Source organism: Lampetra planeri, unplaced genomic scaffold (assembly GCF_965212315.1).
Source record: "Lampetra planeri unplaced genomic scaffold, kcLamPlan1.2.h2 scaffold_1575, whole genome shotgun sequence".
NCBI classification, from domain to species: domain Eukaryota; kingdom Metazoa; phylum Chordata; class Hyperoartia; order Petromyzontiformes; family Petromyzontidae; genus Lampetra; species Lampetra planeri.
Window position 1 is genome coordinate 1 of NW_027614303.1, and position 26087 is coordinate 26087.

At 54.3% G+C, this 26087-nt stretch overlaps 1 protein-coding gene and 1 long non-coding RNA gene across 2 annotated transcripts; one reads left to right on the plus strand and one right to left on the minus strand.

Annotated features, from left to right (window-relative positions):
* Nucleotides 1-1303: 1303 nt before the first annotated feature.
* LOC144739568 (uncharacterized) lies at nucleotides 1304-11652 on the minus strand. The gene is made up of 6 exons (XR_013589466.1): nucleotides 11474-11652; nucleotides 9352-9387; nucleotides 6621-6674; nucleotides 5309-5391; nucleotides 3075-3130; nucleotides 1304-1387 (listed from the first exon to the last, which is right to left on the minus strand). It is a non-coding gene; the product is annotated as an uncharacterized LOC144739568 (long non-coding RNA).
* An 800-nt stretch (nucleotides 11653-12452) lies between these two features.
* Nucleotides 12453-25011, plus strand: LOC144739569 (rhodanese domain-containing protein CG4456-like). Its single transcript, XM_078622503.1, has 5 exons — nucleotides 12453-12657; nucleotides 12800-13093; nucleotides 18274-18525; nucleotides 20968-21130; nucleotides 22865-25011. The coding sequence occupies exons 2-5, from the start codon at nucleotides 12958-12960 to the stop codon at nucleotides 22917-22919; spliced, it is 606 nt and encodes a 201-aa protein (XP_078478629.1). The 5' UTR covers nucleotides 12453-12657; nucleotides 12800-12957; the 3' UTR covers nucleotides 22920-25011.
* The last annotated feature ends 1076 nt before the right edge of the window (nucleotides 25012-26087 follow it).

Consider the following 26087-nt stretch of genomic DNA (forward strand, 5'->3'; position numbering starts at 1 on the left):
ACTCACCACTCACACTCACCACTCACTCACCACTCACTCACTCACTCACCAACTCACTCACCCACTCACCCACCACTCACTCACCACTCACCACTCACTCACCACTCACTACTACACCTTACCACTCACACCTCACCCACTCACATACACTCACCACTCACTCACATACACTCACCACTCACACTCACCACTCACACTCACCACTCACACTCCCACTCACACTCACCACTCACTCACATACACTCACCACTCACTCACATACACTCACCACTCACACTCACCACACACACTCACCACTCACTCACATACACTCACCACTCACACTCACCACTCACACTCACCACTCACACTCACCACTCACACTCACCACTCACACGCACTCACCACTCACTCACACACACTCACCACTCACACTCACCACTCACACGCACTCACCACTCACTACTTACACACTTACCACTCACACCTCACTCACACTCACATACACTCACCACTCACTCACATACACTCACCACTCACACTCACCACTCACACTCACCACTCACACTCACCACTCACACTCACCACTCACTCACATACACTCACCACTCACTCCATACACTCACCACTCACACTCACCACACACACTCACCACTCACTCACATACACTCACCACTCACACTCACCACTCACACTCACCACTCCACACTCACCACTCACACTCACCACTCACACGCACTCACCACTCACTCACACACACTCACCACTCACACTCACCACTCACACGCACTCACCACTCACTCACCACACACTCACCACACACACTCACCACTCACTCACATACACTCACCACTCACACTCACCACTCACACTCACCACTCACTCACCACTCACACTCACCACTCACACGCACTCACCACTCACTCACACACACCACCACACACACTCATCACTCACTCACATACACTCACCACTCACACTCACCACTCACACGCACTCACCACTCACTCACACACACTCACCACACGCACCTCACCACTCACTCACACACACTCACCACACACACTCACCACTCACTCACATACACTCACCACTCACACTCACCACTCACACTCACCACTCACACTCACCACTCACACTCACCACTCACACGCACTCACCACTCACTCACACACACTCACCACACACACTCATCACTCACTCACATACACTCACCACTCACACTCACCACTCACACGCACTCACCACTCACTCACACACACTCACCATTCACACTCACCACTCACCACTCACACGCACTCACCACTCACTCACCACTCACCACTGTGTGTCTGTGTGTGTGTGTACCTGTATATAGGAGTGGTGTAGTAGTTACCAACTTTTTTCTTCTCTGCATTGTATCGTACACCTACACACACACAGACACACACACAGACACACACACACAGACACACACAGACACACACACACAGACACACACACACAGACACACGCACACACAGACACACACACACACACAGACACACACACACCCAGACACACACAGACACACACACACACACAGACACACACAGACACACGCACACACACACACACAGACACACACACACAGACACACAGACACATAGTTATACCTACACATAAACACACAGACACACATAGATACACACAGACACACACACATAGATACACACAGACACACACACATAGACACACACACACAGACACACACACACACAGACACACACACACACACAGACACACACACACACAGACACACACACACACAGACACACACACACACACACAGACACACACACACACAGACACACACAGACACAGACACACACAGACACACACAGACACACGCACACACACACACAGACACACACACACACACAGACACAGACACACACAGACACACACACACACACAGACACACACAGACACACACACATAGACACACACACATAGACACACGTAGACACACATACACATAGACACAGATGTTGTAGGGTTAGGTATAGGGGTAGTGGTATTAGATGGTGTAGTGGTAAAGTTGGTGGTAAAGTTGGTGGTAAAGTTGGCGGTAAAGTTGATGGTAAAGTTGGTGGTATAGTTGGCGGTAAAGTTGATGGTAAAGTTGGCGGTAAAGTTGGTGGTAAAGTTGGCGGTAAAGTTGGCGGTAAAGTTGGTGGTAAAGTTGGTGGTAAAGTTGGTGGTAAAGTTGGTGGTATAGTTGGCGGTAAAGTTGATGGTAAAGTTGGTGGTAAAGTTGGTGGTAAAGTTGGTGGTAAAGTTGGTGGTAAAGTTGGTGGTAAAGTTGGTGGTAAAGTTGGTGGTATAGTTGGTGGTATAGTTGGCGGTAAAGTTGGCGGTAAAGTTGGTGGTAAAGTTGGTGGTAAAGTTGGTGGTATAGTTGGCGGTAAAGTTGGCGGTAAAGTTGGTGGTAAAGTTGGCGGTAAAGTTGGCGGTAAAGTTGGCGGTAAAGTTGGCGGTGGGCGGTGGTGGTGGTGGAGTTGGTGGTGGTGGTGGAGTTGGTGGTAGTGGTGGAGTTGGTGGTAGTGGTGGAGTTGGTGGTAGTGGTGGAGTTGGTGGTCGTGGTGGAGTTGGTGGTAGTGGTAACGTTGGTGGTAGTGGTGGAGTTGGTGGTAGTGGTGGGAGTTGGTGGTGGTGGTGGTGGAGTTGGCGGGTAGTGGTGGAGTTGGTGGTAGTGGTGGAGTTGGTGGTCGTGGTGGAGTTGGTGGTAGTGGTGGAGTTGGTGGTGGTGGTGGAGTTGGTGGTGGTGGTGGAGTTGGTGGTGGTGGTGGAGTTGGTGGTGGTGGTGGAGTTGGTGTAGTGGTGGAGTTGGTGGTGGAGGTGGTGGTGGTGGTGGTGGAGTTGGTGGTGGAGGTGGTGGTGGAGTTGGTGGTGGAGTTGGTGGTGGAGTTGGTGGTAGTGGTGGAGTTGGTGGTGGTGGTGGAGTTGGTGGTAGTGGTGGAGTTGGTGGTAGGGGTGGAGTTGGTGGTAGTGGTGGAGTTGGTGGTGGAGGTGGAGTTGGTGGTGGTGGTGGAGTTGGTGGTGGAGTTGGTGGTGGAGTTGTTGGTGGAGGTTACCCATGCCGATGTGGTTTCCACAGCCATCACACCAGATGTTGTAGGGCATCTCAAACCTGCACGACACACGGAACCATCGTGGTGAGCGGTGGTGGTGAGTAAGTCGTGATTGAGTGGGTGAGTGAGTGGGTGAGTGGGTGAGTGAGTGAGTGAGTGATTGAGTGGGTGAGTGAGTGAGTGAGTGGGTGAGTGAGTGAGTGGGTGAGTGAGTGAGTGAGTGGGTGAGTGAGTGAGTGAGTGAGTGAGTGAGTGAGTGAGTGGTGAGTGAGTGAGTGAGTGGGTGGGTGAGTGAGTGAGTGGGTGAGTGAGTGAGTGGGTGAGTGAGTGAGTGGGTGAGTGAGTGAGTGAGTGAGTGAGTGAGTGAGTGAGTGAGTGGGTGGGTGAGTGAGTGAGTGGGTGGGTGAGTGGGTGAGTGAGTGGTGAGTGAGTGAGCGAGCGAGTGGGGTGAGTGAGTGGGTGAGTGAGTGGGTGGGTGAGTGGGTGAGTGAGTGGGTGAGTGAGTGGGTGGGTGAGTGAGTGGGTGAGTGAGTGAGCGAGCGAGTGGGTGAGCGAGTGGGTGAGTGAGTGGGTGAGTGGGTGAGTGGGTGAGTGAGTGAGTGAGTGGGTGAGTGAGTGAGTGGGTGAGTGAGTGGGTGAGTGAGTGGGTGAGTGAGTGGGTGAGTGAGTGGGTGGGTGAGTGGGTGAGTGAGTGGGTGAGTGGGGAGTGGGTGAGTGAGTGAGTGAGTGGGTGAGTGGGTGAGTGAGTGAGTGAGTGGGTGAGTGGGTGAGTGAGTGGTGGGTGAGTGAGTGAGTGAGTGGGTGAGTGGGTGAGTGGGTGAGTGAGTGGGTGAGTGGGTGAGTGAGTGAGTGAGTGGGGTGAGTGGGTGAGTGAGTGAGTGAGTGAGTGGGTGAGTGGGTGAGTGAGTGAGTGGGGTGAGTGAGTGAGTGAGTGGGTGAGTGGGTGAGTGGGTGAGTGAGTGGGTGAGTGGGTGAGTGGGTGAGTGAGTGAGTGAGTGGGTGAGTGAGTGGGAGTGGGTGAGGAGTGAGGTGAGTGGGTGAGTGAGGAGTGGTGAGTGAGTGAGTGAGTGTTGAGTGGGTGGTGAGTGAGTGGGTGAGTGAGTGAGTGGGTGAGTGAGTGAGTGGGTGAGTGAGTGAGTGAGGTGGTGGTGAGTGAGTGAGTGAGTGGGTGGGTGAGTGTGTGAGTGGGTGATGAGTGAGTGGGTGAGTGAGTGAGTGGGTGAGTGAGTGAGTGAGTGAGTGAGGAGTGAGTGAGTGGGTGGGTGGGTGAGTGAGTGAGTGAGTGAGTGGGTGGGTGAGTGGGTGAGTGAGTGGTGAGTGAGTGAGCGAGCGAGTGGGTGAGTGAGTGGGTGAGTGAGTGGGTGGGTGAGTGGGTGAGTGAGTGGGTGAGTGAGTGGGTGGGTGAGTGAGTGGGTGAGTGAGTGAGCGAGCGAGTGGGTGAGCGAGTGGGTGAGTGAGTGGGTGAGTGGGTGAGTGGGTGAGTGGGAGTGAGTGAGTGGTGTGAGTGAGTGAGTGAGTGGGTGAGTGATTGAGTGGGTGAGTGAGTGGGTGAGTGAGTGAGTGGGTGAGTGAGTGAGTGAGTGAGTGGGTGGGTGAGGAGTGAGTGGGTGAGTGAGTGAGTGGGTGAGTGAGTGATGGTGAGTGAGTGAGTGAGTGAGTGGGTGGGTGAGTGAGTGAGTGAGTGGGTGGGTGAGTGGGTGAGTGAGTGGTGAGTGAGTGAGCGAGCGAGTGGGTGAGTGAGTGGGTGAGTGGAGGGTGGGTGAGTGGGTGAGTGAGTGGGTGAGTGAGTGGGTGGGTGAGTGAGTGGGTGAGTGAGTGAGCGAGCGAGTGGGTGAGCGAGTGGGTGAGTGAGTGGGTGGGTGAGTGGGTGGGTGAGTGGGTGGGTGGGTGAGTGGATGGGTGAGCGAGTGAGCGAGTGAGCGAGCGTTGAGTGAATGGTGAGTAAGCGAGTGAGCGAGTGAGTGAGCGAGTGAGCGAGTGAGTGAGCGAGCGAGTGGTGAGCAAGTGGTGAGCGAGTGGTGAGCGAGTGGTGAGCACCTGATGATGAGGATGCCCTGAGACAGCTTGCGTGCCCTCTCCCGCAGCGCCTGAGTCTTGTGGTCGTGAGTGAGTGGTGAGCAAGTGAGCGAGCGAGTGGTGAGTGAGTGAGTGAGTGGTGAGTGAGTGAGTGAGTGGTGAGTGAGTGGTGAGTGAGTGGTGAGCGAGTGGTGAGTGAGTGGTGAGTGAGTGGTGAGCACCTGATGATGAGGATGCCCTGAGACAGCTTGCGTGCCCTCTCCCGAAGCGCGTGAGTCTTGTGGTAGCCATTGAGAGAGCCGTGCTGGGGGCAGAGACAGGGAGGGTGGTGGTGGTGGTCATTGTGATGATGATGATGATGCTGATGCTACTGCAGCTGATGATGATGCTGATGCTACTGCTGATGCTACTGCAGCTGATGATGATGATGCTACTGCTGATGCTACTGCAGCTGATGATGATGATGCTGATATCACTGCTGATGCTACTGCAGCTGATGATGTTAATGATGCTGATGCTACTGCTGATGCTACTGCAGCTGATGATGTTAATGATGCTGATGCTACTGCTGATGCTACTGCAGCTGATGATGTTAATGATGCTGATGCTACTGCTGATGCTACTGCAGCTGATGATGATGATGATGCTGATGCTACTGCTGATGCTACTGCAGCTGATGATGATGATGATGCTACTGCAGCTGATGATGATGATGCTGATATCACTGCTGATGCTACTGCTGATGCTACTGCAGCTGATGATGATATCACTGCTGATGCTACTGCTGATGCTACTGCAGCTGATGATGATGATGCTGATATCACTGCTGATGCTGATGCCACTGCTAATGCTGCTGCAGCTGATGATGATGCTGATGCTACTGCTGTTGCTACTGCAGCTGATGATGATGATATCACTGCTGATGCTGCTACAGCTGATGATGATGATACCACTGCTGATGCTACTGCTGCTGATGATGATACCACTGCTAATGCTACTGCTGATGCTACTACAGCTGACGATGATGTTGATGATGCTGATACCACTGCTGATGCTACTGCAGCTGATGATGATGCTGATGCCACTGCTGATGCTACTGCTGATGCTACTACAGCTGATGATGATGCTGATACCACTGCTGATGCTACTACAGCTGATGATGATGTTGATGATGCTGATACCACTGCTGATGCCACTGCTGATGCTACTGCAGCTGATGATGATGCTGATGATGCTGATGCCACTGCTGATGCTACTGCAGCTGATGATGATGCTACTGCTGATGCTACTGCAGCTGATGATGATGCTGATGCTACTGCAGCTGATGATGATGATGATGCTGATCTGCTGACGATGCTGTTGCTGCTACTACTACTACAGCTGCTGCTGATGCTGCTGCTGATGATGCTGTTGCTACTACTACTACAGCTGCTGCTGATGCTGCTGCTGACGATGCTGTTGTTGCTACTACTACTACAGCTGCTGCTGATGATGATGCTGATGATGCTGATGATGCTGCCAGCTGGTAGACACCTTGGCTGGGTCGAAGTCTGGAGGGTAGTACTTGTTGACTCCCTTGCGTTCACCCTGCACACACAGACACACAGACACGTTACATAGACACACACAGACACACACACAGACACACACACACAGACACACACACACACACAGACACACACACACAGACACACACAAACACACACACACACAGACACACACACGCAGACACACACTCACACAGACACACACGCACACACAGACACACACACAGACACACACAGACACACACACAGACACACACACACACAGACACACACACACAGACACACACACAGACACACAGACACACACACACAGACACACACGTTACATATGTAATGAGAGCCTATGTTCGGCTCACGTGGTGATTGGCTCTGCCGGTTCTGCTGTACAGCCAATGGGGGGAGAGCCTGGGAGCAAGGCCCCGGAGTGATCACGGGATGCCAGCTCAGTGATTGGTTCTGCTGCTCTTGGCCTCAGCCAATGGGAAGACAGGTCGGGGGCGTGGTCCCGGGAGTTGATGGGAAATCTGGAACATTCGGCGCAGGCTATTGAAGATTGGCTGGAGCATACCACGTGACCCAGGCGTTAAACAAGTATAACCCGTCAAAACAAAGTTTTTGTTCACTATGAATCCTTTATATGCGTGGCGGCTAGAGTCCTCTCGTCCTCTGGCTTGAGATGGCTGCCACCTATGGGTCAGATGATTGCGTTGCACCATTAAGCAATTGGTGATTAAATATAATATTTTTGTCCTAAAAAGTGTAAAATTTTGGGAAAAAAGTTTTTGCACGAACATTAATTGTCACGCACGACGAGTCTGTGTAGCAAAATGTCAGCTCGATTGGATCACGGGAAGTGGGTTAAAAAACGACCGAAAGATTTGCACGGTCCTAAGCAAGCAAGCAAGCGAACTGTGTGGTGGCTTTAAATAGACAGAGGGGGGCAGAGAGAGGGAGGGGGGTTAGAGAAAAAATTAGCATATCAATTGGTGCTGCAAGAACGATTACACGGCAAGCAAGCCTGAAAATCAGGAGAAAGACACACTAAAATTAAATAACCCAGTAAAATATCGAAATGTAATACAACACAGAGCGTCGGTCAACACACAATTAACGCATAGCAATCTTTGAAATACGTAATCAACCAGGCTAAGTTATTTAAGGCCACCACACAGAGACGATCACCCCTCTCTGTCACCTGTGTTGCTCTCGCTATGTATGTAACTTGGTGATATCTGTCTGCTAATATGTCTGTCTATAGTTTTCTGGTTAGATTTTATGTCGCTATTTCATTATACCTGATGATGATGATTGCTTGTGTTGCAATCGAAACGTCGTATTCTATTATTTAATTTAATTTATTATTTTATCTTTAGACGTGACTTAACCGAAAGAACCAAATAATAATTCCTGCAGTCACGAAAGTTCTAAAATTAAGATTCAAGCAAGCGAACTTAATATAAAGGATTTAATAAAGGAAGAGGCGAGGGACACGTGGTCAGACGAGGAACGAAGAGAGAGAGAGGGGCCACGCGCGAGCGGGGCTGCGAGTGCCACGTGGCTGTGCGTCTCTTGCAATCTGTCTGCCCCACTCCCCGTTGCCTGCCAGCAACGGGGAGTGTTTGTGAACTGAGGAAAGTGAATAAAAGGACCGATTCCACAAGCCGTCTCCAAGAGTAGTATTACACATAGACACACACACGGACACGTGTCTGTATGTGTGTGTGTGTCTGTGTGTGTCTCTGTGTGTGTGTCTGTGTGTGTGTCTGTGTGTGTGTCTGTGTGTGTGTCTGTGTGTGTGTCTGTGTGTGTGTGTCTCTGTGTGTGTGTCTGTGTGTGTGTCTGTGTGTGTCTCTGTGTGTGTGTCTGTGTGTGTGTCTGTGTGTTTGTCTGTGTGTGTCTCTGTGTGTGTGTCTGTGTGTGTGTCTGTGTGTGTCTGTGTGTGTGTCTGTGTGTGTGTCTCTGTGTGTGTGTCTCTGTGTGTGTCTGTGTGTGTGTCTCTGTGTGTGTGTCTGTGTGTGTGTCTGTGTGTGTGTCTCTGTGTGTGTTTCTGTGTGTGTGTCTGTGTGTGTGTCTGTGTGTGTGTCTGTGTGTGTGTCTCTGTGTGTCTGTGTGTCTGTGTGTGTGTCTGTGTGTGTATCTGTGTGTGTGTCTGTGTGTGTGTCTGTGTGTGTGTCTGTGTGTGTGTCTGTGTGTGTGTGTCTGTGTGTGTCTCTGTGTGTGTGTCTGTGTGTGTGTCTGTGTGTGTGTCTCTGTGTGTGTGTCTGTGTGTCTGTGTGTGTGTCTGTGTGTGTGTCTCTGTGTGTCTCTGTGTGTGTCTCTGTGTGTGTCTCTGTGTGTGTCTCTGTGTGTGTCTCTGTGTGTGTCTCTGTGTGTGTCTCTGTGTGTGTCTCTGTGTGTCTCTGTGTGTGTCTCTGTGTGTGTCTCTGTGTGTGTCTCTGTGTGTGTCTCTGTGTGTGTGTCTGTGTGTGTGTCTGTGTGTGTGTCTGTGTGTGTGTCTGTGTGTGTGTCTGTGTGTGTGTCTGTGTGTGTGTCTGTGTGTGTGTCTCTGTGTGTCTGTGTCTGTGTGTCTGTGTGTGTGTCTGTGTGTGTCTGTGTGTGTGTGTCTGTGTGTGTCTCTGTGTGTGTGTCTCTGTGTGTGTCTCTGTGTGTGTCTCTGTGTGTGTCTCTGTGTGTCTCTGTGTGTCTCTGTGTGTGTGACTGTGTCCTTGTTGAGTTACCATGATGAAGTTCTGAGCACCGACAACTCCTTACTTCTGTGAAAATAAAAAAAACACAAATTCAGGAAACATTTTAAACCACTCGGCCTGCCCAGCAGCCTCAAGGTGCACCTAGCCTGGCACTGCCCAGTAGCCTCAAGGTGCACCTCGCCTGGCACTGCCCAGTAGCCTCAAGGTGCACCTAGCCTGGCACTGCCCAGTAGCCTCAAGGTGCACCTAGCCTGGCACTGCCCAGTAGCCTCAAGGTGCACCTAGCCTGGCACTGCCCAGTAGCCTCAAGGTGCACCTAGCCTGGCACTGCCCAGTGACGGCAGCGTCCTTCACGAGCCTCCTCCTCCACACAGAGGCCGATCTTGACACCGCTGGTCACTCACAAAACAAAGGCCCCCCGTGTAGCCTTAACGGGCTGTAGGGGCAAGTGCTGTTAGCGAGCGCCTATGGAGGCTACCGGCACACACAGAGGGGGTGGGTGGCCAGCACCACCACGCCCGACCGTCTTTGTCTCTCCCCAGTGCCACTCACACACTGACTCACCTACTAACCCACACACCCACTCACTCACTCACCCACTCACTCACCTACTAACCCACACACCCACCCACTCACTCACCTACTAACCCACACACCCACTCAACTCACTCACTCACCTACCAACTCTCCCACATAACTCACCCACTCACCCACTCACCAACCCACCCACTCACCAACCCACACAACTCACCCACCAATCCACCCACCCAACTCACCCAGTCACTCACCCACTACTAACTCACCCACTCACTCACCGACTCACCCACCAACCCACCCACCCAACTCACCCAGTCACTCACTCACCCACTACTAATTCACCCAGTCACTCACTCACCAGCCCACACACTCACCCACCAAACCACGCACTCACCTACCAGCCCACACACTCACCCACCAACCTACTCACTCACCCACCCACCAACCCACCCACTCACAAACTCACCCACCAAACCACACAACTCACCCACTCACCCACTCACCAACCCACACACCCACCAACCCACTCACTCACCCACCCACCAACCCACTCACCCACCCACCAACCCACTCACCAACCCACTCACCCACCCACCAACCCACTCACCCACCCACCAACCCACTCACTCACCCACCCACCAACCCACCCACCCACTCACCCACCCACCCACCAACCCACCCACCAACCCACTCACTCACCCACCCACCAACCCACTCACTCACCCACCCACCCACTCACAAACTCACCCACCAAACCACACAACTCACCCACTCACCAACCCACCAACCCACTCACTCACCCACCCACCAACCCACTCACTCACCCACCCACTCACTCACCAACCCACTCACCCACCCACCAACCCACTCACTCACCCACCCACCCACCAACCCACTCACTCAACCACCCACCAACCCACCGAACTCACAAACTCACCCACCAAACCACACAACTCACCCACTCACCCACTCACCAACCCACTCACCCACTCACCAACCCACACAACCCACACACTCACCAACCCACACACCCACCCACCAACCCACTCACTCACCCACCCACTCACTCACCCACCCACTCACTCACCAACCCACTCACCCACCCACCAACCCACTCACCCACCCACCAACCCACTCACCCACCCACCCACCAACCCACTCACTCACCCACCCACCAACCCACCGAACTCACAAACTCACCCACCAAACCACACAACTCACCCACTCACCCACTCACCAACCCACTCACCCACTCACCAACCCACACAACCCACACACTCACCAACCCACACACCCACCCACCAACCCACTCACTCACCCGCCCACCAACTCACCCACCCACTCACTCACCCACCCACCAACTCACCCACCCAACTCACCCACCAACTCACTCACCTACTCACTCATTCACCCACAACCCACGCCCGGCCGCCTTTGTCTCTCCCCAAGTGGCGATGTTTACTTGAGGCCGAGCCGACCTAGGGTCGTCACGAACACTTTCACGACACCCCCAACCCCCCTCGGCCTACTTATCTCGCCGGCTCCGCGCACCCAAAACCCGGCAGGAAAACCAGGCAAGGCGGGGCCCGCCTCGGTCTCTCACCCACCAACTCACCGCGTCTCGTCGCCTGTCGTCGTTTGTCGCGACCGCCCCGCGGTAGTTTGCTGTTTGTCGCGATTCGTTCGCGACCCGTTCGCGACGTTTTATTCCTGCTCGCTCGTATCGCGATCGGCCCTCACCCCTCACGCGAGCTTAGAGGCCGCACGTAGCTCTACCGGAATCAGAAGACGTCTACCGGAATCAGAAGACGTCTACCGGAATAAGAAGACGTCTACGGGAATCAGAAGACGTCTACCGCATTAATTAAATCGCATCTTCAACTTTCGGAAGACATCTACCGGAATCAGAAGACATCTACCGGAATCAGAAGACGTCTACCGCATTAATTAAATCGCATCTTCAACTTCCGGAAGACCTCTACCGGAATTAGAAGAAGTCTACCGGAATCAGAAGACGTCTACCGTATTAATTAAATCGCATCTTCAACTTCCGGAAGACGTCTACCGGAATTAGAAGAAGTCTACCGGAATCAGAAGACGTCTACCGTATTAATTAAATCGCATCTTCAACTTCCGGAAGACATCTACCGGAATCAGAAGACATCTACCGGAATCAGAAGACGTCTACCGCATTAATTAAATCGCATCTTCAACTTCCGGAAGACGTCTACCGGAATTAGAAGAAGTCTACCGGAATCAGAAGACGTCTACCGTATTAATTAAATCGCATCTTCATCTTCCGGAAGCCGTCTACCGAAATCAGAAGCCAGTGTCTTCCTCTTCCGGAAGATATTTACCGGAATCGGAAGACGTCTACCGTAATCTTCAAATCGCATCTTCCTCTTCCGGAAGACATCTACCGGAATAGGAAGACGTCTACCGTAATCTTTAAATCGCATCTTCCTCTTCCGGAAGACGTCTACCGGAACAGCAAAAACACATCTTCCCCTTCCGGAAGACGGCTACCGCAATCAGAGGCCAGTGTCTTCCTCTTCCAGAAGACGTCTACCGGAAGAGGAAGACGTCTACCGGAACGGTAATACACGGGCCCAATAAAACGCGAACGTGCAGTCGACGTGCCAAGGTCGCTGACTCGAAACTCATCGAAGGCGACTTTTTAATTATTTTTTATTTTTAAAAAAAATTAAAATTTGTAAATAGCAAAACAAACTTTCACTAATTATCGCCGACAGCTTCTCGAGCCGGCGACTTTGTTGAAGGGAGCAAGTTCAACTCCGGGTTCGTTTTTTTTGTTTCCTTTTTAATGTTTACCTCAGACGCGGTGGTTTTAACTTGGCGATTGATGGTTATAGCGCTGGTTGTTGATGTTGTTTTTGTTGATGTTGTGTTGTTTGTTGTTGTTTGTGTTGTTGTTGTTTAGCTTGACGCTACAGCACCATCACCACCCTGGTCACCACATCACCATCACCACACCACTATCATCACCACACCCTAATCACCACCACCACATCACCACCACTATCACCACCAACACCACCATAACCACATCACCAGCACTACACCACCACCACAGTCGCCATGCTGTGCCGAATGTCTCCGCGTCTCCTCATCCGCGCTGCTGCTGCTGCTGCTGCCGCCCCGAGTCCCGGGGTGAGGAGTGGGCACCGGCTGCTACTCACCAACTCGCTCACCAACTCCAGCAGCCACAGAAAGGGTGAGTGGTGAGGGTGGTGGTGGTGAGGGTGGTGGTGGTGAGGGTGGTGGTGGTGAGGGTGGTGGTGGTGAGGGTGGTGGTGGTGAGGGTGGTGGTGGTGGTGAGGGGGGTGAGGGTGTTGGTGGTGGTGAGGGTGGTGGTGATGGTGAGGGTGGTGGTGATGAGGGTGGTGAGGGTGGTAGTGGTGGTGAGGGTGGTAGTGGTGGTGAGGGTGGTGGTGGTGAGGGTGGTGGTGGTGAGGGTGGTGGTGGTGAGGGTGGTGGTGGTGAGGGTGGTGGTGGTGAGGGTGGTGGTGGTGGTGAGGGTGGTGGTGGTGAGGGTGGTGGTGGTGAGGGTGGTGGTGGTGAGGGTGGTGGTGGTGAGGATGGTGGTGGTGAGGGTGGTGGTGGTGGTGAGGGGGGTGAGGGTGTTGGTGGTGGTGAGGGTGGTGGTGATGGTGAGGGTGGTGGTGATGAGGGTGGTGAGGGTGGTAGTGGTGGTGAGGGTGGTAGTGGTGGTGAGGGTGGTGGTGAGGGTGATGGTGGTGAGGGTGATGGTGGTGAGGGTGGTTGGTGAGGGTGGTGAGGGGGGTAGTGGTGGTGGTAGTGGTGAGGGTGATGGTGGTGAGGGTGGTTGGTGAGGGTGATGATGGTGGTGGTGAGGGTGGTGGAGTCCCGGGGTGAGGAGTGGGCACCGGCTGCTACTCACCAACTCGCTCACCACCTCCCTCACCAACACCGACAGCCACAGAAAGGGTGAGTGGTGAGGGTGGTGGTGAGTTTGGTGATGGTGGTGATGATGGTGATGAGGGTGATGATGGTGATGAGGGTGGTGGTGAGGGTGGTGATGATGGTGGTGAGGTTGGTGGTTGGTGGTGAGGGTGGTGGTTAGGGTGATGGTGGTGGTGGTGAGGGTGGTGGTGGTGAGGGTGATGGTGGTGAGTGTGATGATGGTAGTGAGGGTGGTGGTAGTGGTGAGGGTAGTGGTGGTGGTGATGGTGAGGGTGATGGTGGTGAGGGTGGTGGTGGTGGTGAGGGTGATGGTGGTAGTAGTGGTGGTGGTGATGGTGAGGGTGGTGGTGGTGGTGGTGATGGTGGTGGTGATGGTGGTGGTGAGGGTGATGGTGGTGAGGGTGATGGTGGTGAGTGTGATGATGGTAGTGAGGGTGGTGGTAGTGGTGGTGGTGGTGAGGGTGGTGGTGATGGTAAGGATGGTGGTAGTGGTGGTGATGGTGGTGGTGGTGATTGTGATAGTGGTGGTGTGTCAGTCTGCTGCCAGTAGTAGGGGTATAGGGGTAGTGTTGGTAGTGATGGTCACTGCTGCTGTGTGATGGTGATGGTGGTGATGGTAGTAGGGGTAGTGATGGTCACTGCTGCTGCTGCTGTGGTCTTTCCTAGGGGCACCCCCAGTGGCAGCTGTTTCCTAAGTTGGCTCACAATGGCCAAACGATGTCACTCGATCTGTGACGTTCATCCACACGCCCACTCACTCACCTACTCACCCACTCACTCACCTACTCACCCACTCACCCAACCACCTACTCACCCACTCGCTCACCTCGCCCACCCGCTCGCCCACTCACCCACTCACCCACCTACCCACCTACTCACCCACCTACTCACCCACCTACTCACCCACCTACTCACCCACCCGCTCGCCCACCCACTCGCCCACCCACTCACCCACCCAATCATCCACCCACCCGCACACCCACACACACTAACCTACACACATACTCGCATACACAAACACCCACACACAACAACAACAACAACCGCCATTCGCCACTAAGTGGCGGTGACGTCACCACGACGCTTGTGCCAGGCCATGTGCACCTTGAGGCCACGTGAAGTGTCGAACGCCCGCTGGCAGGAGGTCACGGGGCAGACCCAGGTGCCACGGGTCGACTGACCGAGATGACCGAGATGACTGGCTGATGCACCACCTGTGCCCCCTACTGTACCAACTTGCTGTGCTTTAGCCACCCGGCGCTCCGCTCGTTGTTGTGAGCGTCGCTCCTCCGCCCTCCGTTGTTGTTGGAGGGCGACTGCCTCCAACTGCCCAGTAGCGTCCTTCACGAGCCTCCTCCACTGAGGCCGATCTTGACACCGCTGGTACCAGTCATCGGCAAGTCCACTCAGCTCCACGTCCTCCTGTACCACATCACTCCATCTCTTCTCTAGCCCGTGCCGCGCCCGTTTAGCCCCCACGATCCGGCCGAACAAAAGCTGTTTAGGCATGCGGTGGCTGGGCATGCGGGCTACATGACCCAGCCAACGCAGCCTTGCCTGCCGGAGGAGCTCACTGATGGGACTTTGCCCAGATCTTTCAAGGACTTGTGAGCTCCTTACACAATCCAGCCTGGTTAAACCCAGGATGGATCGTAGGCAGGCCAGCCTAAATGTTTCCAACCGGCACACACTAACCTACTCACGCACATACACCCACCCACTCAACTCACCCACAAACGTACCCACTCACTCACCTTCCCACTCACCCACCTTCCCACTCACCCTTTCTACCTACCTACCCACTCACCTATCCACCCACTAAACTCACCTACTCTCACACACATCCACCACTCACCGACCCACTCACCCACCCACCAACCCACTCACCCACCAACCCACTCACTCAATGACCTACTCGCTCACCCACCCACTAACCAACTCACTCACTCTCCCACTAACCTACTCGCTCACCCACCCACTAACCTACTCGCTCACCCACCCACTAACCTCCTCAGCCACCCACCTACCCACTCATGGGTTCACTCGCCCACTTATCCGCTCACATACCAACACACCCACTCATTATCATACCAACACACCCACCGATTCACATTCCAACCACCCACTCACCCACCCGCCCACTCACCCACCCACTCACCAGCACATCCACTCCCCAACCCACCCATTCACCAACCCGCCCACTCATCTACCCACTCACCCACCTACCCACTCACCAACCCACCCACTCACCAACCCACCCACTCACCAACCCACCTACCTACCCACTCACCAACCCACCCACTCATCCACCCACTCACTAACCCACATACCCACTCACCAACCCACCCACTCCCCCACTCACCCACCTACTCACCCACCCACTCACCCACCCACCCACTCACCTACCCAACCACCCAATGAAACCCACTCACCCACCCACTCACCCACCCAATCACCAACCCACCCACCCACCTACCCACTCACCCACCCACTCACCAACCCACCAACCTACCCACTCACCCACCCACTCATCCACCGACTCATCCACCGACTCACCCACCCACTCACTCACCCACCCACTCACCAACCCACCCACCCACCTACCCACTCACCCATCCACTCACCAACCCACCCACCCACTCACCCACTCACCCATCCACTCACCAACCCACCAACCTACCCACTCACCCACCCACCAACCCACCCACCCACCCACCTACCCACCCACCCGCCCAGTGTCTCATCAGCAGTGCCAGGCTCTGTGTGATTATCAACAATAACTGCTTATCTGCCTCTCTCGCCATCTCTCCCTCGATATACACAATAACGGGGCGCTTGAAAACAAATGTTAAACCGCTCCTACGCACGAGACTTGTTGATTGTTATGCACGAAAGGAACGGATAGACTAACGCTGTTTAACGAAGGGAACATTACATTTCGATGTGAAGCTTTCGTGACTGCAGGGATTCATCTTCTTGGTTCTTTCGGTAATGTCATCACGTAGAAGGAAAATAATAAAATAATAAAAATAAAACTTGATAAAATAATTCTCACGACGTTTCGACCACAACGCAAGCAGCCGTCCTCAGGTGAAGAACAGGTCTGTCGGGAAGACAGCGTCTGAATGAAACAGCACCAGGCTTGGAGCGTGTATTTAAGCTGCTGGGTTGGAGGGGGAAGAGCGCCTTGACAAAAGAATTTGCATATCAAGAGGAATTTAGCATATTTATGGGAAATGCAGATATGTGATTAGTACTACTTGTGAAATGCGTAGGAGGTGGGCGGGGAGTTTCAAAGTCATTATGCTCATGAATTATGCAGGATTAGCAGCATCAAAGGGAGGGGATAGGCAGGTAGCATTAATAAAGGGAAGGAATGTTAACAGTATGTAGCTGCAGCAACTAAACCACGTAAAAAACTAAAGTCTAAACTACATATTCTAGATTTGACGCTTTCGTGACTGCAAGGATTCATATTCTTAGGTTTGTATTATTATTTTATTATTTCCATTCCACGTGACGACTTTACCGAAAGAACCAAGAAGACGAATGGAACATTGCCGGCTTCGCAAAGCCGCAGCGTCTCTCCCGGGAGACCCGGAGGGACGACTTATCGAGGCGTCCCCAGACGCGTTCAATCGCCTTCGCTGTTTGTGTTTGAAGCCCGCCCACATCTTGAACTTCTGCTGCTTGTTGTTGTTGTGCTTGTGCTGGTCGGTTTGTCCTTCCGATCGCACATCTCTCCATCTCTCCATCTCGCCCCCCTCTCTCTCTCCTTATCTCGCTCCCCATCTCCCCCTATCTGCCCATCTCCCCCTCCACTCCCTTTCTCCCCAATCCATCTCCCCCCCACCCTCTCTCATCATCTCCTCTCTCCTCATCATCTCCCCCCCCCCCTCCGTTTCTCACCCCCATCTCCCCCCATCTCCCCTCCCCCCCACCCTCTCTCATCATCTCCCCATCTCCCCCCCATCTCCCCACACACACTCCATCTCCCCACACACACTCCATCTCCCCACACACACTCCATCTCCCCACACACACTCCATCTCCCCACACACACTCCATCTCCCCTCTCTCCTCATCATCTCCCCCCCATCTCCCCACACACACTCCATCTCCCCACACACACTCCATCTCCCCACACACACTCCATCTCCCCTCTCTCCTCATCATCTCCCCCCCATCTCCCCACACACACTCCATCTCCCCACACACACTCCATCTCCCCTCTCTCCTCATCATCTCCCCCCCATCTCCCCACACACACTCCATCTCCCCACACACACTCCATCTCCCCTCTCTCCTCATCATCTCCCCCCCCATCTCCCCCCCTCCCTCTCTCCCCCCATCCCCCCCCTCTCCCCTCCCTCTCTCCCCCCACCCACTCCATCTTCCCTCCCACTCTCATCATCTCCCCCCCCTCTCCCCCCTCCCTCTCTCCCCCCATCTCCCCTCCCCCCCCCACAGCGCCCCCCCTCCCTCCGCTCTGCTCCCCCCCCGGCTGCTGGGGGCTCCGCGCCGTCTCTGGTACTGCTGGTAGTGGCGGGAGCGGCGGGAGCGGCGCTAGCGGCGTCTCCCGCGGCGAGCTGGAGGAGCGGAGCGTCACGTTTGTGCAGCTGCGTGAGTTGATTCGCGCGGGGGGAGCCTACGTGGTGGACGTGAGGGAGGCCTGGGAGGTGCACGAGTACGGGGGGCTGCCGGGGGCAATCAACATTCCACGTGAGTGGGAGTGACACAGAGAGACAGAGACTCACACAGAGACTCACTCATACAGAGACTCACACAGAGACTCACACACACAGAGACTCACACAGAGACTCACTCATACAGAGACTCACTCACACAGAGACTCACACAGAGACTCACTCATACAGAGACTCACACACACAGAGACTCACACAGAGACTCACTCATACAGAGACTCACTCACACAGAGACTCACTCACGCAGAGACTCACTCATGCAGAGACTCACTCACGCAGAGACTCACTCACGCAGAGACTCACTCACGCAGAGACTCACTCACGCAGAGACTCACTCACGCAGAGACTCACTCACACAGAGACTCACTCACACAGACAGAGACTCGCACAGACAGAGACTCACTCACACAGAGACTCACACAGAGAGAGACTCACACAGAGACTCACACAGAGACTCACACAGAGACTCGCTCACACAGACTCGCTCACACAGACTCACTCACACAGAGACTCACTCACAGAGACTCACACAGAGACTCACACAGAGACTCACACAGAGACTCACACAGAGACTCACACAGAGACTCACACAGAGACTCACACAGAGACTCACACAGAGACTCACACAGAGACTCACACAGAGACTCACACAGAGACTCACACAGAGACTCACACAGAGACTCACACAGAGACTCACACAGAGACTCACACAGAGACTCACACAGAGACTCACAGAGACTCACACAGAGACTCACTCACACAGAGACTCACTCACACAGAGACTCACACAGAGACTCACTCACACAGAGACTCACTCACACAGAGACTCACTCACACAGAGACTCACACAGAGACTCACACAGAGACTCACACAGAGACTCACACAGAAACTCACTCACACAGAGACTCACACAGAGACTCACACAGAGACTCACTCACACAGACTCACACAGAGACTCACTCACACAGAGACTCACACAGAAACTCACTCACACAGAGACTCACACAGAGACTCACACAGAGACTCACTCACACAGAGACTCACACAGAGACTCACAGAGACTCACTCACACAGAGACTCACACAGAGACTCACAGAGACTCACTCACACAGAGATTCACACAGAAACTCACTCACACAGAGACTCACACAGAGACTCACACAGAGACTCACTCACACAGAGACTCACACAGAGACTCACAGAGACTCACTCACACAGAGACTCACACAGAGACTCACAGAGACTCACACAGAGACTCACAGAGACTCACACAGAGACTCACACTGTGTCTCCGTGTGTCTCCATGTGTCTCACTCTGTCTCCGTGTGTCTCCGTGTGTCTCCGTGTGTCTCACTGTGTCTCCGTGTGTCTCCGTGTGTCTCCATGTGTCTCACTGTGTCTCTGTGTGTCTCCGTGTCTCTCACTCTGTCTCACTCTGTCTCACTGTGTCTCCGTGTGTCTCACTGTGTGTCTCACTGTCTCTCACTGTGTCTCCGTGTGTCTCACTGTGTCTCACTGTCTCACCGTGTGTCTCCGCGTGTCTCAGTGCTGCAGCTGGAGGAGTGTCTGTCTCCGTGTGTCTCCGTGTGTCTCCGTGTGTCTCACTGTCTCCGTGTCTCTCCGTGTGTCTCACTCTGTCTCCGTGTGTCTCACTCTGTCTCCGTGTGTCTCACTGTCTCCGTGTCTCCGCGTGTCTCACTGTCTCTCCGTGTGTCTCCGCGTGTCTCAGTGCTGCAGCTGGAGGAGTGTCTGTCTCCGTGTGTCTCCGTGTGTCTCACTGTCTCCGTGTCTCTCCGTGTGTCTCACTCTGTCTCCGTGTGTCTCACTCTGTCTCCGTGTGTCTCACTGTCTCCGTGTCTCCGCGTGTCTCACTGTCTCACCGTGTGTCTCCGCGTGTCTCAGTGCTGCAGCTGGAGGAGTGTCTGTTTCCGTGTGTCTCCGTGTGTCTCACTCTGTCTTCGTGTGTCTCCGTGTGTCTCCGTATGTCTCACTATGTCTCTGTGTGTGTCTCTGTGTGTCTCACCGTCTCCGTGTCTCTCCGTGTGTCTCACTCTGTCTCCGTGTGTCTCACTCTGTCTCCGTGTCTCTCCGTGTGTCTCACTCTGTCTCCGTGTGTCTCACTCTGTCTCCGTGTGTCTCACTCTGTCTCCGTGTCTCTCCGTGTGTCTCACTCTGTCTCCGTGTGTCTCACTCTGTCTCCGTGTGTCTCACTCTGTCTCCGTGTCTCCGCGTGTCTCACTGTGTCTCCGCGTGTCTCACTGTCTCCGTGTCTCCGTGTGTCTCACTGTGTCTCCGTGTGTCTCACTGTGTCTCCGCGTGTCTCACTGTCTCCGTGTCTCCGTGTGTCTCACTGTGTCTCCGTGTGTCTCACTGTGTCTCCGCGTGTCTCACTGTCTCCGTGTCTCCGTGTGTCTCACTGTGTCTCCGTGTGTCTCACTGTGTCTCCGCGTGTCTCAGTGCTGCAGCTGGAGGAGTGTCTGCGCCTGCCGGCGACTGAGTTTGAGCGCCGCTTCCAGCGAGCGCCGCCGTCGCGCTGCGGAGACAGCCTCGTGTTCTCGTGTCTAGCGGGAGTGCGCAGCCTGCACGCCCTCACCACGGCCACACGGCTAGGGTACTCACGGTGAGACACACGGAGACACAGAGAGACACACGGAGACACACACACACACACAGTGAGAGACACACAGTGAGAAACACACAGACACACACAGGGTGAGAGACACACAGACACACACACACACAGTGAGAGACACGTGGTGAGAGACACGTGGTGAGAGACAGCCTCGTGTTCTCGTGTCTCGCAGGAGTGCGCAGTCTGCACGCTCTCACCACGGCCACACGGCTAGGGTACTCACGGTGAGACACACGGTGAGAGACACACGGTGAGAGACACGCGGTGAGAGACACGGAGACACACAACAACAACAACAACAACCGCCATTCGCCACTAAGTGGCGGTGACGTCACCACGACGCTTGTGCCAGGCCATGTGCACCTTGAGGCCACGTGAAGTGTCGAACGCCCGCTGGCAGGAGGTCACGGGGCAGACCCAGCAGGTGCCACGGGTCGACTGACCGAGATGACCGAGATGACTGGCTGATGCACCACCTGTGCCCCCTACTGTACCAACTGGCTGTGCTTTAGCCACCCGGCGCTCCGCTCGTTGTTGTGAGCGTCGCTCCTCCGCCCTCCGTTGTTGTTGGAGGGCGACTGCCTCCAACTGCCCAGTAGCGTCCTTCACGAGCCTCCTCCACTGAGGCCGATCTTGACACCGCTGGTACCAGTCATCGGCAAGTCCACTCAGCTCCACGTCCTCCTGTACCACATCACTCCATCTCTTCTCTAGCCCGTGCCTTCTCCTTGGAGACACACACACACAGTGAGACACACAGTGAGGGACACACAGACACACACACAGTGAGAGACACGCGGTGAGAGACACACAGACACACAGACACACACACACACAGTGAGAGACACACAGACACACACACACACAGTGAGAGACACACAGACACACACACACAGACACACACACAGACACACACAGTGAGATACACAAACAGACACACACACACACAGTGAGAGACACACAGACACACACACAGACACACACAGTGAGATACACAAACAGACACACACACACACAGTGAGAGACACACAGACACACACACACAGACACACACACAGACACACACACAGACACACACAGTGAGATACACAAACAGACACACACACACACAGTGAGAGACACACAGACACACACACACAGACACACACACACAGACACACACACAGACACACACACAGACACACACAGTGAGATACACAAACAGGCACACACACACAGACACACACACACACAGTGAGAGACACGGTGAGACACGTGGTGAGAGACACGGAGACACAGTGGGGAGCGGTAGTGTAGTGGTTAGCGCTACGCTGCGCTACAAACCAGCCAGACACAGAGACTCACGGTGAGAGACACGGTGAGAGACACGGAGACACAGGGAGAGAGACACAGTGAGACACACAGTGAGAGACACGGAGACACAGGGAGAGAGACACAGTGAGACACACAGTGAGAGACACGGAGACACAGGGAGAGAGACACAGGGAGAGAGACACAGTGAGACACACAGTGAGAGACACGGTGAGAGAGACACGGAGACACACTGAGAGACACGGTGTGTGTCTGTGGGTGTGTGTGTGTCTGTGTATCTGTGTGTGGGTTGTGTGTGTGTCTGTGTGGGTGTGTGGGTATGTCTGTGTGTGTGTCTGTGTGTCTCTGTGTGTGTGTCTCTGTGTGTCTGTGTGTGTGTCTGTGTGTGTCTGTGTGTCTGTGTGGGTGCAGTGCCGTCCACTACCCTGGAGGGTGGGAGGAGTGGTCCAAGAAGGAGAAAAAATGATCAGCAACGACTCCAAAGCACTCACCCACCACTCACCACCACTCACCATCACTCACCACCACTCACCACCACTCACCATCACTCACCACCACTCACCATCACTCACCATCACTCACCACCACTCACCACCACTCACCATCACTCACCACCACTCACCATCACTCACCATCACTCACCACCACTCACCAGCACTCACCATCACTCACCATCACTCACCATCACTCACCACCACTCACCACCACTCACCATCACTCAACACCACTCACCATCACTCACCACCACTCACCACCACTCACCACCGCTCACCATCACTCACCAACACTCACCACCACTCACCAGCACTCACCACCACTCACCACCACTCATCACCACTCACCACCACTCACCATCACTCACCACCACTCACACGATAACTTACACCATCACAACAACCGCCATTCACCACTAAGTGGCGGTGACGTCACCACGACGCTTGTGCCAGGCCATGTGCACCTTGAGGCTATCACGTGAAGTGTCGAACGCCCGCTGGCAAGAGGTCACGGGGCAGACCCAGCAGGTGCCACGGGTCGACTGACCGAGATGACCGGTAGATGCATCACCAATTGTGCCCCCTACTGTGTCAACTTGCTGTGCTTTAGCAAACGGCGCTCACCATCATGAAGGTCCTTAATGATCGTGAGCAGAGAGTCAGAGACTCCAAAAACACGAAGAACAACCCAGAGCCCAGGTCTACTGATGCTATCATAGGCCTTGACCAGGTCAATAAAGCAGAGATGTAGGTCTTGTTGGAATTCCCTACACCTCTGCTGTAGCAGACGGACAGAAAATATGGCGTCTGTGCAGGACCGCCCTTTCCTGAAACCGCATTGGGGCTCCGCAAGCCTCTCCTCAGCGTGCCTAGCAAGGCGATGTTGAATAATCCTTGCCAGGACCTTTCGCGGCACACTGAGGAGTGAGATGCCCCTGTAGTTGTTACAGTCTGTGCGGTCCCCCTTCTTAAAGAGGGGGACCACCAGGGCATCCTTCCAATCTTGCAGAACCCGTCCAGTGGTCCAGACTTGTTATGATGTCATATAGGGCAGTCTGTGCACAAACGCCACCCTCCCTCAGCATTTTGCTTGGGAGATCATCTCTGCCCGGTGCCTTAACCGGGTCTCAGGCTCTGGATCGCCTTCAGTACTTCCTCAACAGCTGGCACTTCAGCCAGCCACTCACAGGGGGTGACCTCTTCCAATATTTGAGGCACTGCAGCCTCAGCAGGGTTATCCCCACTTTGCGCCACGATGTTTTCCAGGCTGAGGGATTTCCCCTCCCCCAGGACCTCACAGAAATGCTCAGCAAATCTGCGAACCTGTTCCTGGGGGTTGGAGATTGGATCACCGTTTTTTTCCTCTAATGATGGTAATAGGTGTGGCGCTGCAGGTTACTTTTTTGATGGAGTTAAATAGTGATTTGTGATCGCGGGCCACTGAGGCAGATTTTATCTCAGCAACCCACGGATGTTCGTCTTCGGTGGGGGCATAAGTAACCACGACCACCACTCCTCGCCTCCGGTTGATGGGAAGGCGCGCCCAAAGTATCCTGGGGCTTACAGCTTCCCCACACCTCACCGCCACGCTCCCACCGCCCACTTCATTCTTTTGTTCAGAAGAAGAGCCACACCCTGTTGTTTGGCAGTCTCCTGCCCCGAGTGGAGGACTGTCCACCCCTCATGGTGACAGGAGCCAGAGCCGGTCCACCGGACCTCCTGAATACCACAGAGATCCAGGCGGTACCGGTCCAGCTCCCGACAGAGGAGTGGCAGCCTCTCCTCCGCAGTGAGCGTTCGTAACATTCCACGTGGCCACACGAAGTGGCTTTTCGTTGTTTCTGGAGGAGCCCCGAGGGGTGAAGATTCAATCTCCTGGCTCCGCCAAATGGGGTTTGGCCAGGAGACGTCATAGACGCCTGTCCCCCCCCGGGGCCTCCGGCACGAGCTTAGGTTTTTATTTCGTGTTTAGTGGTACTTTGATTGAAGGTGGAGGGGTTACCAACCCCTCGCATCCGTCCAGAGCCCCCTTTGGCGGCTGTGGTGGCTTGCCACACACAGAGACACACACACAGAGACACACACAGACAGACACACACACACACAGAGACACACAGACAGACACACACACACACAGAGACACACACACACACATAGAGATACACACATCTCTCTCACCAACATGTTTGGGGAGTGGTAGTGGGGGTGGCCAATCGAAATTGGCCCTCCCCCAATACCGAACTCACACCACCACTCACCATAACTCACCAACACTCACCATCACTCACCAGCACTCACCATCACTCACCAGCAGAGGTGTGGACTCGAGTCATGTGACTTGGACTCGAGTCAGACTCGAGTCATGAATTTGATGACTTGCGACTCGACTTGGACTTGCATAACAATGACTTTGTCCCACCTATGAGATGTGGACTCGAGTCATGTGACTTGGACTCGAGTCAGACTCGAGTCATGAATTTGATGACTTGCGACTCGACTTGGACTTGCATAACAATGACTTTGTCCCACCTCTGCTCACCAGCACTCACCATCACTCACCAACACTCACAATCACTCACCAGCACTCCACCATCCACTCACCAATACCAAGGACTCACACCCACCCGCTTACCCACCCACCCAACAACTCATTAAAATACAAAGCTCCCCCATGTAGCCTCTTAACAGGCTGTAGGGGCAAGTGCTGTTAGCAGCAGCAGCGCCTATGGAGGCTACCGGCACTGTGGCACACACAGAGGGGGTGGGTGGCCAGCACCACGCCCGGCCGCCTTTGTCTCTCCAGTGCTAGCGATGTTCACTACATACTGCACCAGGTACTCATTTGAGGATGAGTCGACCTAGGGGAGACCCAGGTACTGGTTCAGATAATCGCTGTCACTGGTGGATTTGGTGGCCGTTGAGTGGGAATCTGTGGGGTGCGAATCGCACCCAATGGTGGGTGGATGGGTTGGTGAGGTGGGTGAGTAGATTCGCGGATGGGTGAGTAGGTTGGTGAAGTGAGTGGGTTGGTGGGGGAGGTCAGTGGGTGGGTGAGTAGTTCAGTGGGTGAGTAGGTGGGTTGGTGGGTGAGTGAGTGAGTCGGAGTGTGAGTGGTGAGGTAGGGGTGGATGAGTAGGTGT

Coding starts and splice junctions, on each gene's coding strand:
- LOC144739569 (XM_078622503.1), top strand. CDS start 12,958: ATGCTGTGCCGAATGTCTCCGCGTCTCCTCATCCGCGCTGCTGCTGCT. Junction 13,094..18,273: donor CTCCAGCAGCCACAGAAAGG/GTGAGTGGTGAG, acceptor CCCCCCCCACAG/CGCCCCCCCTCCCTCCGCTC. Junction 21,131..22,864: donor ACACGGCTAGGGTACTCACG/GTGAGACACACG, acceptor GTGTGGGTGCAG/TGCCGTCCACTACCCTGGAG.